This window comes from Brassica napus, chromosome C5, assembly GCF_020379485.1.
Source record: "Brassica napus cultivar Da-Ae chromosome C5, Da-Ae, whole genome shotgun sequence".
Classification (NCBI taxonomy): Eukaryota; Viridiplantae; Streptophyta; class Magnoliopsida; order Brassicales; family Brassicaceae; genus Brassica; species Brassica napus.
In genome coordinates this window covers 909,477-925,299 of record NC_063448.1, presented here as the reverse complement: position 1 = coordinate 925,299, position 15,823 = coordinate 909,477, and the positions used below count along the sequence as shown (strand labels likewise).

Below are 15,823 nucleotides of genomic sequence, written 5' to 3'. Positions count from 1 at the left end.
ATTTGGTCAAAAAGTTCTAATATAATATACATACCCTAGCTACTAGTGTTATCAAAGAAAAAACAATAAGTTATGTACCATATATTATGTAGTACATTACATATGTATAGTACTGACTCATCTCAAGATTTAAGTAATACAGAATCATTAAAAACAAAATGTGATATAGTGGTTGATGACTGGTCATAAGCTAACAAAATCGAGTTCTCCTAATCACATTTTATGCAAGCAAATAGCAAAGACCCGACCAAATTAACAGCATCGCTCACATTTCATAAAACACAAGCATATAATATAAGCTATACATACACACGCAATCACAACTCAAACTCCCGAAGGAAAAAAAAACATATGAAGATGATTGTATGTCTTAATCAAGAAACCGAGTGGCGTCTTTTTCTCTGAAACAAGAAACGGCTATCAGTACTTGCCTTTGCGCTCAATGAATGTTTAAGACTACTGAAGCTGAAAAGAGAATTGAGTTTGCTTATTTTTTTAGCAAATGACTTGAAAAGCTTAGTCCCTGGATTAGACTTAACAAGCTCTTGTCTAATCGAGATGTGATCTTTCTCTAGATCCGTTAGTCTCATCCTCATCCTCGCAACTTCAAGTTTTAGCTCTCTATTTTCTCTCCTCACTGATGCATAGTTATCTCTTGGAGATATCGCTCCACTTCCTTGTGTTCCAAGCCAACCAAACAAAAGAATCATAAAAACGTTTCAGTAAGTTGCAACATTTAGATCATACCAATGTTTAAGAAATCGCTAGGCAATCGCTTTATAAAGGATCATTGTTTAGGTGGACATTTAAACCGGTTTTTTTTTAAGTTTAAACCGATATTTATAAACATCGGTCTGAAAAAATTGTTTTGTTTAGACTCAATTTACCGACTAGGGTGGCGCTTAGAGCTGTCTTAAACCGAAGTTATATACATCAAGAGGGGTTATAAAGTAAAGTTACCTGCTCCACTTCCTGCCCGTTGAGGAAACTGATGACAGTTACCACTGAACAGAAACTGAGTAGAACCAATGCTACTGCTCATAGCATTTCTGAGTCTGATCTGCTCAAAGTACAACACTTGCACCGCCATCTGCACGGGCAGCCTCTCGTTTTGCGCTGCATGGCTACAAGCTTCTTGTGATAGTTTCTGCGAATCTATCGTCTTACATAAACGATAACGCTCTGAATCCTTTATATTCGGATGAACCTACCACAAACAAAAAAAAAACAATAAATGAGTTTGGAAAATTTCATAAACTGAGAGAAAGGTTCAAAAGAGTGTTTATACTTTGAGATAAATGTCAACGGCTCGATATAGTCCATCGCTGATGATACGTGCATGATCTGGCAAGAGCTCTGCTAAGGCAATGAACTTTGAAGTCGTTAGGTTCGGGTCCAAAGCTATCTCTGCTAAGTAGTTATCCATTAGCTTCGATACTTTCAAGATGGAGCTCTGTTTTGGAGAGTCGAAATCGTAAATCATCTCTGTTTCGTCTCCAAAACGGTTACGATGATGTTGATCTTGTTCTTCTTCGTCGTCTTCTTCGTCTAGGTTTAAGAATATAGAAAAGATTCTCAAGATCGAATCAGTGTCGTACATCGTGTTGTTGTTTCCGTTGAGATTTGTCGGAATCAAGACATCTTCGAGGATAGCTTGGTCTAGCTGAAGACCTATCCTTCGTTCTAACTCTGATCTACATGATCCTGATGATGTAGCGATGCCCATTTTGAGAAGACTTGAGAGGAACGCCATCGGAACAGAGCTTCTTCTTCCTTGCGTAGGAAGTAACCTAACGACTGTTTCTACAATCATTCTCTGTTTCTTCTTCGACTCCAAATCGATAACCCTTTCTTTGTCGAGCTTTGGATCGCGGATGATTAGCCCTTGAAGAGACTTGTTCGTGTAACTGATCAGTATCTTGCTGATCACGTCTTGTCTAAGCCCTTTTGACTTAACAGCAGAGACAACTCTCTGGAAGAAGTCAAGGTTCAAAACAGCTAGCGACTTCCCCCACCAGTCTAACGGAGTCTCCGGCTCGATGTTGGCACCCGAAAACGTGTAATCTAGCTTTAACAGACCCGAGGTGAGCTGTTCTTTGCAGGCGTTGTTGGCGATAGCTATGACTAAACGGTTCACCAAGTTGAGATCTTCGGAGACTGGGACAAGGGCTTCGCAGTGATGTAGAGCGAGGATGGAGTTGGAGATGCTTGGGAGGATCGTTCCTTTGAAGAAGTGTTCTGTTTTGATTGCGAGATTCTCCTCTGAGAACTCCTCAGTCATCTCTAGGTAGTGAGATGCGCAACGAAGCTTAGCTACGTTGAGAAGGTTGATCTCAATGTTGATTCCGTAGCAGAACTTAGCTGCGAGCTCAAAGGCCTCAGCTCCTCCAGGAACACTTGGGAGACAGATACTAGAGGTTTTTGAATCGGTAAGAAGCTTCCGGATCTTTCCACTCCGAGACACAAGAGGAAACTGGAGATTATCAAAACAACAAACAAGCAACTTCAATACAACTCAAGAACAGAGGATTCTCTGTTTTAAGGTTCTTATGTTTTTTGTTTTTGTTTTTTACCTTATGAAGACAGAAACTTGAAGATCCAACTTGAACTGTAAGATCACTAGAGACATCAGAGATAGGCCTGCAAGAACATATAAAGAAACTCATTAATTTCAATAAAAGGATTTCTGAATAATGAAGTAAAAAAGATGTGTGTGGAGTTGAACTTGATGATCATATAAGAACTGCTTCTGTATTCCATGACTCCCAATGATAAAGATTATAGGATAAGGAAACAGTAAAACTATCATCTAAAATAGTGTATATTTTTTCCTGGTTATTAAGACATTTGTAGATTCAAAGGGGACATGTAAAAGGTTGTGTCAACGTCAAACTTTTCAAATAAAGACAGAACCAGATGAAGTGTTGATGTACATATATGTTCCACACAATACAAAAGTAAGATGTGAGAAATTATTGGTTTTGATGAACAGTATTAGACTATACACAATAAATGACTTGTGGCTACAGAGATTCATATGCCATACAAGATTGTTAAATCTTTAGCTCAATTTTCATCATAAAGAAGAAATCTTTTATTCGTTTTCTGACAGTTATTCATAATCAAATCTGTTTCAAGAAACAAAGATGTGAATGCAGACAAAACAAGAACCATTTTAGTGAAAATGTTTTTGAAACAGAGTACATATATATGTTACCATTCAGAAGCATGTCTGATGCTTGAATTCAGACGAAACCCTCTCTTCCCTGTGAAAGTTGGCTTCAGTTCTCCGACCGTAACAAGTCCCATCTCTCTCCTCACAGCAGAAGAAGCAGAAAGAGCTCTTGCGGTTGTAATTGCAGTGAATGTACGTAGTTAATGATGCTAAAAGGTACAGAAAAGAGTTTTGATAACTTAGGTTAAACTAATCTGTTAAATTAAGTGTAAAGCTGAGTTCATTATTATCATAGATGAAATTAAGTTAGTGAATAACAAAATGCATGTACATACATTAATAGCTATTAATTGTCCTTTGAGGCATTTCAGTCTCATTATTATGGGCTTAAGGTGTCTATTTTTTCTTCTTGTTGATCCTATGGTAATCATAATGATTACTTCAAGTTTCATGATTATGTCCAGTACTCTCTGCTAATAAAAGGTTCTGTATTTTATACATACCTACAAACAATAGCCAAGTATTGACATCTAGAAAAAGAATATTTTTGGAGGTTTTAGATAAAGTATTTTGAAACGTTCTAGCAACAAATGTATATTGAAACGTTTTAGATAAAGTAAATATTCAGTGTTGGATTTTACGTTGCAGTTTTTTTTGTATATAAATCTAACTGTAGAATGATCTTGACAAAAAAAAAAAATCTAACTATAGAATGATGTATTTGCATGTGAATTATTTAGTGAGGCCAAGCTTTAAGAATGCAAATTTATAAGCCTGTGTATTTTATAATTCAAATTTTCGTATATAAATCTAACTAGAATGATGTACCTGCATGTGAATTATATTGAGACCAAGCTTTAAGCTCACTCCATGCTTTTAACATTGAATATATATTGTTTACGTGTGGTCCAGAAAAACTAAGGGCCTTTCTTGCTTTGGTCAAATAAAGAAATAGAAAGCTGTAGTGATCCCTAGTGATTACACCTAATGAGATTTACACTTAGCTTTAAGGCTGTTTATGTAATGATGTTAATAGGCTGATCGAAAAATTCTTGAGCCCCTCAAAACCTATCATTTTATATTTATGGTAATTATGATACTATATGATGGATTGAGATACATATGAGAAGCTTTTTTTTGTGAGTTTGATTGTGTAAAGGTTGACTAATAAGAAATTAGTGGCTAATTACTAACTTACAGAGAAAAGGGGTTGGTTCTGAACCGGAGTATATTAATAAGGGTCGAAAATGTAATTTTGACAAAAGATTTGGACTTAAAATGCAAATATGTTGCCGCGTCATCTTCTCAGCATCACCTGATCCTCCTCCTCCTCGGTTCGCGTCTTTGATTCAAAGCTTCTAAAATGGATAATTAGGGATTTTTCAAAATTTCTGAATTCGATTCGATTCCGTTGCAATGGTGGAGAGACGGAGTCCTCTCGTCCTCTCATCCACCAGAGCCACACTCCGCTCAGTGCTCAATTCTCTTCAACCCGTCGCTTCCGGCGGCGCCCGAGCTTCGAATAGCGACGGGATTAGGTTGCCAGCTGGCAACGGGACGGAGTAAATGATTCCGATTCAAAGTTCGATTCTTTTGATGACTCAGCATTGGTTGGACTCTCGACTCAATCGCTCAAGAGACTTTCCATCAACGCTGGCTCTTTGGTAAAGTTCTTATCTTTCTTCACTCACTGACTTACATAAAGAGAAAAAGATTGATACTTTATTGTTTGTATATATATGTTGAATTGAGTTTTGATGTTTGACATTGAGTAGTATTCAATAATGCAAGGTTGTTATCAACAACATCGACATAGGCATCCAACGGATCGCGCAAGTCGTTGTACTTGATCCTCCTCCCAAGACGACGACGTTGGATGATGCTTCTCTCGTTTTGGACTCTCTCCATACAATGCTTGTCTTTCCTACTTACGATTTGATGATGATGACTCAGCAGTTACTAGCTCAAGAGGTTCAAACATTTGTATTCAGTGTAGTCAAAGGCTATGCTCCAGAAGCGAGGACTTTATATATTTCAAGGTAAGGTTTTGTTTTTTTTTTTGTGCCAGGAAAAGAAAGCTAATTTTGGCCAGAGTTTACTGAACTATCGTTCTTGTGCTCAGGTTATCGCGATGGAACCATCTAATGAGAGGTTTCTTCGAGTCAATCACTACCAAACCGCTCTTGTACTTGGAGGAACGGTCTCTTCTGGTCTTCCACCGGATTTGCTGGTTTCTAGATCAAAGGTTCCTATGCCTTTGCAGGAGGACGCAGTAAATGTTTTGGCGTCGGTGCTTTCTCCACCTCTCTGCCCATCAGCACTCTCCTCAAAGCTCAGGGTTGCTGTTTTACTACATGGCCTGCCTGGTACATTTTCGTTCTTCAAATTTAATATTCAACCTTTTCGGCAAAATAATGTTAAGGAAAACGATTAGTGAGATACTATTTTTTGTGTTTCCAATTATGGTGATTTTGGGGAAGCCAATATTCATATCTTTTTATGCCTTTTAACTAATAAATTAATCATGTGCTGTCTAATGCTTGTGTCAAGGGTGCGGGAAGCGAACTGTTGTTAACTATGTAGCTAGGAGGTTGGGCCTGCATGTAGTTGAATATAGCTGCCACAGTTTATTAGCATCATCTGAAAGGAAAACATCTACTGCTTTGGCACAGACTTTTAATATGGCACGAAGGTAAATCAGTATAGTCTTTATTCGTACTATGTGTTGGAACATGCTATATGAAATGCATTCAGTAAATGAGTTTGTTTTGGTAAACTTTATACCTTCATATGCATTGGTAATCATTGAGCAGTTTCTGGAATTGTAGCCTTATCCAACTTGGCGAAGGCCTTTGTATTCATTGTCACAGGTTTAGACCAACGATACTTCTGCTCCGCCATTTCGATGTTTTTAAAAATCTGGGATCTCAGGATGGCTCCCAGGGGGATCGAGTTGGTGTGGCCTCTGAGATTGCATCGGTTATTAGGGAACTCACTGAGCCAGTTTCTAATGGTGAATACAGTTCCATGGAAGAAGAATCGAATGACAATTCCGTAAGTTTTGTTCCTTTGTTATCCATTGCATGTTGCACAGTTTCACTTAAGTTCACTCTCAATTTTACTAAATGGCTGTAGCTAAGGCCACAAATAACTCACAATGATTTTAAAAATTGGCTGTAACAAGTAAAGAAGAGGTTCCATATCTGAAAATCTGCCAATGCAGTCTGTAGATGAAGTTGGGAAGTTTAGGGGACACCAGGTGTTGTTAATTGCATCTGCTGAAAGCACTGAAGGTCTCTCTCTCCGACAATCAGGCGTTGCTTTAGCCATGAGATACGGATGAGTTCTCTAAATGACGAACAGAGATCTGAGATGCTGTCTCAGTCACTCCAAGGTGTTTCTCAACTCCTTAATGTATGCGAGTACAATGCACTTAAATTAAGTTACTTATAATGATATAAGTTTGTTTGAACTATAGTTCATAACTTCAAAGCTTAATGCACAGATAATGCCATTTTTTTCAGGCAGCTAAGCGAAAGGTGAGAAAGAGAGGATTAACACTTTTTAAAGACTGTAATATAAGCCTCTAGTCTTATCGAAACAATGTTCAATCTCCGCTTCCGTGGCAAATTTCTACAGGTCTTGAACTCAGATTCAGAGGAGTCTCTTCCAGAAGACGATCCAGATTCTGTTGTTGTAGAGTATGTGGATTTTATAAAGGTACAACCTTTTTTTAACTCATCTACTCTAAAAGAGCTTGAGAACTGAGTTTTTTCAACACATTGCATCAGACAAAAGTCTGTTTCTCTGCTTCTTGAGAAATCTCTATATAGTTTCTAAACATTCTTCTTACTTTTGTTTGTAGGCGATGGATCAGCTTTCGCCATCACTATCCCATAAGTGAAATTAAGAAGTATGAGGCGCTTCGAGACCAATTTGAAGGCCGTTCCAGCTAAAACTCCTCAAGTCATATTAGCAACGAAATAAAAAAAAAAAGTAGCATACAGATTACAGAGCTAAAACCTTCCATGTACATATGACATTAGCACAATAATAAAAACCTTTTTGATTTGGGTCAGAGAATCTTAATTGGTTCCAAATTTGTTGTAGACAGCATATCCTTTTCATAAGGAGATTATCAAGATTTAACTATAGTTTGTCGGAAAGAACCAACTTTTTAAACGCTGACATCATCAACGTCACATGGAAGTTTGCTTTGTTTGTGGAAGCTGGTCCGAACTCGTTTTGATGAATTATTTGTGTTTTTGAGTAAATTCTCTTCTTTTTAAAAAAAAATTGTTGGAGAAAATAGCGATAAAGAGATAATGAGGAGGAATCTGAAAACTCAAATTTTGAATTTCTGAAACCAAAGTGGGGAATCTCGTTTCCATCTTTGCAAGTTTTTCTTTTTTTTTGCATCTCCAGATTCTTCAGGTGAGCTCCAAATTCGTATGATTGGAAGATTTGGCTTCTGCGATTTGGGTCGGATAAAGGTTGGATTTTTAGATGATTTCGATGAGCAACAGCTCTGCTGCGAGAAGAGAAATAGGGATAGGGTTTGGTGGAACTGAGGAAGAAATGATGGAAGACAGCGACTTTGAGGAAGATAGCATTCATTCCTATGTTTCTTGCGTTGACCCTGATGTTGCTCTCTCTTATATTGTAATGACCTCTTCCTCTTCTTAGCTCTTTGTTGGTTTTCAACTACTACTTAGACATAAACCCCTTTGATTTTTTTTTTTTTTAAAGGATGAGAAGCTCGAGAATGTATTGGGACATTTTCAGAAGGATTTTGAAGGAGGTGTCTCTGCTGAGAATTTGGGTAATGTTCCTTTCTTATGCTTTACTTGCCTTTGAGGGTATTCATTCCCTTTTAACACCATCTCTCATATATGTATAGGTGCAAAGTATGGTGGCTATGGTTCATTTTTGTCTATGTATCAAAGATCTCCTGTTTGTAAGAGTCCACCACCACAAGCTCAACACCAAGTGGTAAGGAGCCACTCAATCTTTCTATTATGTCTGTCTTCAGATAGACATTTAGTGAATGCATTTTTTTTTGTTTATTAAGAGGTCAACCTATTTTATAGGTGAGTGGATCTAAATGCTCAGCTTCATCGGCTGCACCCCAAGTAGCAGTATCTGGTTCCACCTCTAAAGCTCTTCCTGCGTCCGATGTTTTGGTCAATTTGAAAAAACCTGTTAGCAAACAAAAATCTGCCACTAAACCTTCTTCTTCTGGTCCATTGAATCATAAGACATTCAGACTCCGTATTAAAGTTGGTTCAAGTGACCTCTCCTCACCTAAAAACGTTTCAACCTATAATAGTAAACAAGGCTTCAATATACCACCATCAACTTCAGAAGGTGAAGAAGGGTTACTTAATAGGATTCAAGATTCGCCGACTAAAATTCTTATGGTAAAATATTTTTTTTACCTTTTTCTGTTTCTCTGTTCTCTCCATGAATGTTTGAAGAATGATGAAGAAGAGTTTTGTTTGTGTGTAGGCTATGGTGTCGTTCCCTTTGCATAAAGATCAACTTTTGTCACCTCTCTCTGATGATATTATTCAGTTAGGAAAGAAAGAAAAGATCATGACAGATGCTGGATATGTTGATGTCAAAAAGTCAGACTCAAAGCCTGAACTGGAAAAGGTTAGTAAGAGTGAGACAAGGAATGAAGACCAAATATTGAAGTCAGAGCTGCCTGAAGCACATAAGTCACAAAAAGGTTCAAGCAGGAATAGTTTGAGAGGCAAGGACACTGCTGTAAGTAATACGGCTGTAGTAGATAAATATCAAGAAGATATTGGAGGATCCGAAGATGTGTGTGAAGGACTCTTTGGTGATTCAGGAGAATCAAAAGAACAAGAACAAAGTAGCCTGGTTATTGAAGCTAAGAAAGAAAAGCTTTCAGAAGAAAATGCATTGAAGGAGAGTTTAGACAGTGTTCAAAGTGATGAAGAGGCATGTAAGCTTCTTCCTTTGGGAGTGGGACCTGAAAGAGAACTTTCTGGGACTTGTAAGAAACCAAAGACTGGAAAATCACGTTTCTCTTCTGTAGATCAACCTGGCTCCAACAAAACTCTGGACGGTGTAAATAAAACTATGATCACTCAAGCCTCAGGCCATAAAGTGAAGGATATTGCTAAGGCTTACTCGCATGATAGACATGAAGACAGAAAGAGGAAACAGGAGGAAAACAAAGTAAGTGGAGATTGTATGAGAGAAGCTGCAGTAATGGAGTCAAGTGGAGAGAAAGTTAGAAAGAAAAAGAGGCTTAAGGGTTCAAGTTGTGATGTAAAAGAGTTGCCTTCCAGTAATGAAAGTTGTGATAGGGACAGAGGACGTAGTCAGGAAAATGGTAGAGATAGTGAAATGATCAAAACTAGTGTCCACGAAGCTAAAGGTTCGCTAGTTGACTCACCAGCTCCTTCAGCCTTAGACCCACGTGAGCTTAAACCAGGAAGAAACTCAGAAGGGGATGAACACCATGATACTGAATCTAGTGCTGGTGATACGTTAAAAAGATGCCGAGATGGTGAAGGTTATAGCACTATGGATAACCCAGGGACAACAAAGGAGGTTGCACAAAGTTCCAAGGACACTGCTGTTGAAGTAAAGACAAAAGAAAGTAGAAGCAAGAAAAGACCTACTAGAAAAGTGTCTACGGAGAGTAATAAAGAAGGCTCAAGGGAATATCAAGATCCTGATACTAAGCTAGATACAAATGGTAGTCATTTTCATTCTCCACAGAACTCTGATAGAGCCAAAACTATTCGTGGGAAGAGCAACCACTTGGAAGTAATCGCTGAGAAATTAAAGAATAAACCATCTCCACCAGTTGAAGTCTTGGGCCACGGCACTGAGATATCAAATACAAAGGAACACATGATGAGAAATGATAATCACAGTTCACTAAACCAAAAGCAGAATGGAAGTACGCATAAGGATGATGTTGGCTCAAGCCCTTTGAAAAAGGAATCCACGTGTCAGACTGCCTCCAACTCAATCAAAGAGGCTACAGATTTAAAACACATGGCTGATCGTCTTAAGGTTTGGCATATGTTTATGGCAAAATGTTGCAGTGGTTAATGTTTGATGTGGCTTAACGCTGACAGTAAACTTTCGCAGAATGTTGTGTCCAATCAAGAGAGCACTAGTGTTTACTTTCAGGCAGCGCTTAAATTTCTTCATGGTGCCTCTCTTTTGGAGTCCTCTGGTAGCATTGCCAGATCCAATGATATTTATGGCAGCACATCAAAACTTTGCGAGTAAGTTTGGCATTCAGCAAGATCTGACTTTGTGACTTTCTACTATTTTACTGCCTAGAAGAAGCCTTTCACTGTGTTGGTAGTTGTTCATGTTACCCTCTCATCTTCGCTGAGCTTCTGCAATGTGGCTTATAGATATTTCTAGCATGTCAAGATGTGAAAATGTTCTATTGAACCGATATCTTCATGTTATGTTAACAGGTTCTGTGCTCATGAATATGAGAAAAATAAAGATATGGGGGCAGCTGCTCTTGCTTATAAATGTATGGAAGTAGCATATCTGAGGATAACTTATTCCTCCCATGGAAACATAAACAGATACCGGTCTGAGTTGCAAGCAGCTCTGCAAGAGATTCCTTCAGGTATTTTGATAAAGAGCTATATTTTAAATTGTTTCGGTCTGGGAAAATTTATCATAATTTTGAAAAAACTCTTGAATGAATGTATTTAAAACAAATGGCCATCAATGGATTTAGTATGTTGGTTCATATTTTCTTGTGAGCATGATTCTGATGAATTACTTTCCATGTTGGGGGGTTTCAAACAGGTGAATCTCCTTCCTTTGCTTCTGATGGTGAAAATCCAAACCAGACACTGGCAGCAGAGAAGGCTGCCTTGTCCAACACTGTGAGGTCATCTCCTAGAGTAACCGGAAATCATGTTCTCTCTTCAGGAAACAACTCCTCTCTTTCACAGCTTTTGGCATTTGTAAGTTCAGTTATGTTTATCTTTACAGAACACCATTTAGCTTCTCTAGTTACCGTATGTGGAAATTTCAACAGGATTTTAGTACACGTAGTTGAGATGGTTGCTTGACTGAGACTTGAGCAACATGAACTGGAATCATCTTCAAATATAGCATCGTATTCAATACCATCTTCATAAAAGAGTAGTGTTGTGTGTGTAAACATCATCATCAGATGCATGAATGTTCAGTTGCGTTAATGAATGCTTCTTATATACATATTATATTATGCTCTTGCAGTCACAAAACGTAAGCTATGCTATGGATGCATCAAGAAAAGCACAGACAACGTTTGCAATTGCAAAGGGAAAATCGTCTGACACTCGATACAGTAGTAATGGCATAGCATCCATCAAAAGGGCTCTTGATTTCGATTTTCAGGACATGGAGAAACTGTTGCGTGTGGTGAGGCTTGCAATGGAACCAATTAACATGTGACTGTGAGTTGTGAACTTATGATCCTACCATGTAAAAGTTAAGATTATCACCACAGACCATACTGACTGCAGAGAAGAGAAGGGGAAGCTGATCGTTGAGTTTTTTGCTTGGATAATTGAAGACTGTATAAACTTATTTCACTTCTAAAGTGTATAGTGTTAAGGACCTTTGAGTGTTGTAGCGTATAGTATATACATAATGTAAGACAACTTTAGGAAAGGGTTAATGATAGTCTTCAAAATGACTGGAAGGAAAATTACTCTGGCTTTGTAGCAATTGTTTCTTGAATCAAAGGGTTTTTTCTATTCGTTTCAATCCAGCATTTTATACAAGACAATTGAGAGAATGTAAAGACTTAACAAAAAATTGAAAACCATAACACCTTCTCTGCTCTCTGGAAGGTACTCTGAACTAAGCCACATAATTGAAAATGTGGTGATTTTTTGCATCCCTCTTCAAGTAATCTCTGGTGATCAAATCCTCAATCCGTTTCTTGATCATCTTTATATCAGGCTGCAAAACAAAACAACAACAGCCATTAAGAAGATGTTCTTAATCTCCAAATATTGAAACAACCAACGTGACTATACTTGTTTTTAACCTTGAACATTCGGCTAAGCTGCTCAACACATTGAGAGACTAACTGTTGATGGGGCAACACTTTTCTGCTCTTCATGATCCGCACAATACAAGCATCAATCGCATAGCGTCTATCTTGATCAACATCTTCAACTACTTTCTTCCGTTCATCTATTGGAGGTGGAGGAATAGAGACCTGTTTCACAAACAATCATTAGAAGCTTTTCTTTTTTGATCCGGCAACAATAGCTCTTGTTATATATACCTTGATTCTCCGCATTGTACTGGTGAACTTGGAGTTGAACTCGAAAACATCCGTTGTAGAGATGCTCTTTGAGGCTGGTTCCTTGTTAAGAATCCTGTACTTTGCGCATGAGAGCGAGAGAAGCACCCTTACAAGATCTTCATGGCTGAGGTTTAGTTGCTCAATGATCTCCTGGTAGGTTAGTCTTTCTGTGTTGTTGAATAGACACAACACAACAGCCTGAAAGACAACGAATAAATCAAAACATAATGTTTCACAAACCAAAACAAAAGGAGATATATATATGTATATACCTGGTAGGTAGAAAGGACCAACTCGATTGGTTTAGGATCGAAACTTCCAATAACATGACATGTCCCGTGAGAATAAAGCCACCTGAGCTTCCTCTGATTGGTCTTCGTTCCGTAATAGGACTTGAAAGCTTCAACACACTCGACCATTTCACGTGGTAGGTTGAGGTCGGTGGATGTTTTGTAACTCGGCCAAAAACCTGTGTTGAGAACAGTGACTGCCAAATCAATCCCTCCTGGCTTTGCGGTTAAGCTTCCCTTGAAGCCCTTTTGAAACTCTTTTGCCAGTTGCATATCAGTCACCTATAAACAATGTACAAAAAGGTTACACTACTAATTAAACAAGCAAGGGAAAAAAAATAAAATAATTCGTTTGTAACGAACCATGCCCTCCATCTTAGAAGTATACTGGCCACCCTGTTGTCTTTTGAGCTTTGTAATCATACTTGTTTCATGCTCCTTATTAACCTTGTGATGATCAAACAAGAGCCTACGTCCTAGCTTCTTCCTGCAAACAACCACATGGATCTCGTAGCGTGAGCAATAAAGATACAAATAAAGATAGGAGGCAGAGATGTGTGTTACCTATAAAACTCGGAGAATATGTCCTTGTCACTTATATAATCAAGCAGCTTAACCACCTGTAAAAGAACTGTTAGCATCAAGCCAATAATAAATGAAATTTAAGAAGATAAATTTACATTGTCAATAGTAGCCTCCATAGCTTCATCACTCAGCTTGTCATTCCCTGACTTCTTGAAGAGACTGTCACAAAAGTTTGCAACTAACTCTGCACTAGAGCTTCCAGCCACTTTCTTGTTACAGAAGACTTCAAAAGCTTCTTTCAACGCCTTGTGGAAGAGTGTGTGGTTCTTGAAACAGTCCATGACATAGACCATGTACTTCTCGTGCAAGTCGATTATCTTTCCCACAAGCACTTGTGCCTCCACCAAGCTACCAGTAGTAGCTGCGTCTTGAGCTTGTTTGATAAGTGCATTCCCCTCTCTAGTAACATGAATCCTGAAGGCGTCTGCAACAGGTTCCAAACCTTTGGGAGTCGGATGATAAAGCCTGTACATCCTGGAGAGATCATCAGTCTTGTCATCTCTCAGCAATGCACTGCAGCCTGAGTGCTCTTTCTCTAGAAGATGCTTTTCAACCGAAACCAACAATATATCCTGCACAATCTCAACTAGCTTGGACTCAGTGCTTGAATGAAGGTAGTGTGTGACTCTCTCCTTCTCTTTTTTCAAAGACTCCTCAGACTTTATCATGTATTCAGGGCAAGAACACTCCTGGATCCACCTTGAGGCCTTGCGTGCGTAGTAAGATTCCGTTTCTTCAAGCAAAAACATCTCAAAATCCTCTTTATACCTTTCAATAGTTCCCATCCCACTCTGAACAAAGATGTCTAATACATTTTTCAGTAGTTCCATGTCAATCTGTGCCCCCTCACGTTCTTTATCAATCTGCAAAATACAAACCAGGCAGAATCAGAACTACTCAAGACTAAGGTCATCACAGTTCACAGATTATATTATATATATATGTATGCTTACCAGTGCTATAACAACATCTTTGGCATTGACTTGCACCTCAAGGTAAACACGGTTGCGGAAGGACTTCATGGCAACTTCAAGAAGTGACGGGTAGTTTCTTTGTGGAATGAAGAAACGTTCAAGATAGTTGAAGAAGTGGGATAGCCACTTAACGAAGACTTTGTAATGATCCCACCTACGAGAAAGCTCTCTCAGCAAGTACTCATCATGCTTCTGCTGAACACAAGGCAACACCTAACCACACACACACACATATTATTAAACTGTTTTCTCAAAACATTAAAGAGAGAGAGAGAAGTCAAAAAAACTCAATACCGTTTTCTTGGCGTAGTGTTCGACGATGTCGTGGTACTTATTATAAAGCCTCTGAGAGTGATCGTGAGGGTGTTTCTGGATGCACATGTTGTAGATTGTTGTGTACAGCTCTAAGTATTGTTTCGGATCAATCCGTGTCTCAGACGTCTCTTCTTCAAGAATCCTTTTCAGCTCGGAAACACCAGCTTCCAAGCACTTGCATCCTTGCTCAAAATCGATGATCGTCGCGCGATACATTTTCTGCGATGAAAGTAACAGAGAAGGGGAATCTTTAGCATCGTTATTGAAACCCTAACTCAACGACGACAGGTCACAGTAACGCAAACCCTAAGCAAAGAAGCGATCGAGAAACCGTCGTAAACTACTAGATCGGAATCGTGAACATAAAACGTAAGACGCAAGAAAGGTGCATGGATCAAAGAGTAAAACCCTAATGATCAAAATCTTGACGTACCTGAAGATCGTATCGAATCGGATTCCAGCGGGGTGTGTGAGAGCTGTGAAGACTGAGAAAGTGAGAGGTGACTGTGTGAATTATTTATAGGGTCCAAGAAGCTGTGAAGCGGTGAATAACTTGAATCGTCAATTTCTTTTTATATATCTTTAAAAATACATAAAACCGTATTCATCGCTTGAGACGCACGAAAGGTGGTGAGTCTTTACGTAAAAGCAAAATATTCCTCGCTTTTGAATTATACATATAATAACTTACTCTATATATATATATATATATATATAAATTTTATTGGGTAATCAACGAGCTCGTCTTCCGATGTACCGCTTAAAGAAGGTGTTCACTTCAACCTACAGTATTCCCTAATTGGAAGCGTGCGGCAGAAGTTAAAAAGCTAGGTAAGATATTGATATATATATATATATATATATATATATATATATAGGTTTATAGATGGAGATAATTAATGTCAGATATTAATTTTGATTCTGGTAATATAATATGATATGCATGATGTCTCATTTATGAATTTAGTTTATATGATTATTGTTCTTTACACATATGGAATTTATTAAACGTTGCAGGTTACAAGCTTCATGGCAATCCTTATATGTAAACTTATAGGATCTTTGAGCATATAGTATATACATGGTATAGAGATCTTTAGGAAAAGGTAAATACTCTGGCTTTGTAGCAATTGTGACTTGAATTAAAGGTTTTTTTATCCGT

At 38.2% G+C, this 15,823-nt stretch overlaps 3 protein-coding genes across 11 annotated transcripts; 1 reads left to right on the top strand and 2 right to left on the bottom strand.

The window, feature by feature from the left end:
* Window positions 1-199: 199 nt before the first annotated feature.
* LOC106399547 (BTB/POZ domain-containing protein At1g03010-like) lies at window positions 200-3,424 on the bottom strand. Its single transcript, XM_022702952.2, has 5 exons — window positions 3,218-3,424; window positions 2,574-2,640; window positions 1,289-2,473; window positions 961-1,207; window positions 200-676 (listed from the first exon to the last, which is right to left on the bottom strand). Exons 1-5 carry the CDS (start codon window positions 3,307-3,309, stop codon window positions 375-377), a joined length of 1,893 nt encoding a protein of 630 aa, XP_022558673.2. The 5' UTR covers window positions 3,310-3,424; the 3' UTR covers window positions 200-374.
* Window positions 3,425-4,493: 1,069 nt separating this feature from the next.
* Window positions 4,494-11,947, top strand: LOC106401797 (cysteine-tryptophan domain-containing zinc finger protein 7). Of its 9 annotated transcripts, XR_007323650.1 has the most exons (18): window positions 4,494-4,839; window positions 4,967-5,214; window positions 5,298-5,541; window positions 5,726-5,867; window positions 6,046-6,229; window positions 6,399-6,569; window positions 6,700-6,714; window positions 6,815-6,895; window positions 7,041-7,837; window positions 7,925-7,997; window positions 8,076-8,167; window positions 8,266-8,595; window positions 8,684-10,231; window positions 10,310-10,449; window positions 10,651-10,811; window positions 10,997-11,157; window positions 11,232-11,348; window positions 11,435-11,519. XR_007323650.1 is itself a non-coding variant. In XM_048757669.1 (17 exons), the coding sequence occupies exons 9-17, from the start codon at window positions 7,682-7,684 to the stop codon at window positions 11,630-11,632; spliced, it is 2,859 nt and encodes a 952-aa protein (XP_048613626.1). In that variant the 5' UTR covers window positions 4,497-4,839; window positions 4,967-5,214; window positions 5,298-5,541; window positions 5,726-5,867; window positions 6,046-6,229; window positions 6,399-6,569; window positions 6,700-6,714; window positions 6,815-6,895; window positions 7,041-7,681; the 3' UTR covers window positions 11,633-11,947. The 9 variants fall into 9 exon arrangements, 8 of the variants coding, with proteins under 8 accessions (XP_048613626.1, XP_048613633.1, XP_048613632.1 ...); XM_048757669.1 differs by lacking the exon at window positions 11,232-11,348 and having other exon boundaries at window positions 4,497-4,839; window positions 11,435-11,947; XM_048757676.1 differs by lacking the exon at window positions 11,232-11,348 and having other exon boundaries at window positions 4,497-4,839; window positions 6,681-6,714; window positions 11,435-11,947.
* LOC106400145 (cullin-1) lies at window positions 11,935-15,206 on the bottom strand. The gene is made up of 10 exons (XM_013840545.3): window positions 15,095-15,206; window positions 14,641-14,880; window positions 14,326-14,559; window positions 13,468-14,235; window positions 13,352-13,407; window positions 13,151-13,274; window positions 12,770-13,069; window positions 12,477-12,695; window positions 12,234-12,407; window positions 11,935-12,145 (listed from the first exon to the last, which is right to left on the bottom strand). Exons 2-10 carry the CDS (start codon window positions 14,875-14,877, stop codon window positions 12,044-12,046), a joined length of 2,214 nt encoding a protein of 737 aa, XP_013695999.1. The 5' UTR covers window positions 14,878-14,880; window positions 15,095-15,206; the 3' UTR covers window positions 11,935-12,043.
* Between the last annotated feature and the right edge of the window lie 617 nt (window positions 15,207-15,823).

What these genes read in the sequence shown, in the direction of transcription:
- LOC106399547 (XM_022702952.2), bottom strand. Translation starts at nt 3,309, where the DNA reads ATGGGACTTGTTACGGTCGGAGAACTGAAGCCAACTTTCACAGGGAAG. An exon ending in ATCAGACATGCTTCTGAATG is followed by an intron (nt 2,641 to 3,217) that starts GTAACATATATA and finishes ATGTTCTTGCAG; the next exon opens with GCCTATCTCTGATGTCTCTA. An exon ending in ACGGGCAGGAAGTGGAGCAG is followed by an intron (nt 677 to 960) that starts GTAACTTTACTT and finishes TTGGAACACAAG; the next exon opens with GAAGTGGAGCGATATCTCCA.
- LOC106401797 (XM_048757672.1), top strand. Translation starts at nt 7,682, where the DNA reads ATGATTTCGATGAGCAACAGCTCTGCTGCGAGAAGAGAAATAGGGATA. An exon ending in TGTCTCTGCTGAGAATTTGG is followed by an intron (nt 7,998 to 8,075) that starts GTAATGTTCCTT and finishes ATATATGTATAG; the next exon opens with GTGCAAAGTATGGTGGCTAT. An exon ending in CACAAGCTCAACACCAAGTG is followed by an intron (nt 8,168 to 8,265) that starts GTAAGGAGCCAC and finishes CCTATTTTATAG; the next exon opens with GTGAGTGGATCTAAATGCTC.
- LOC106400145 (XM_013840545.3), bottom strand. Translation starts at nt 14,877, where the DNA reads ATGTATCGCGCGACGATCATCGATTTTGAGCAAGGATGCAAGTGCTTG. An exon ending in ATATTCTCCGAGTTTTATAG is followed by an intron (nt 13,275 to 13,351) that starts GTAACACACATC and finishes GGTTGTTTGCAG; the next exon opens with GAAGAAGCTAGGACGTAGGC. An exon ending in AGCTTAGCCGAATGTTCAAG is followed by an intron (nt 12,146 to 12,233) that starts GTTAAAAACAAG and finishes TTTGTTTTGCAG; the next exon opens with CCTGATATAAAGATGATCAA.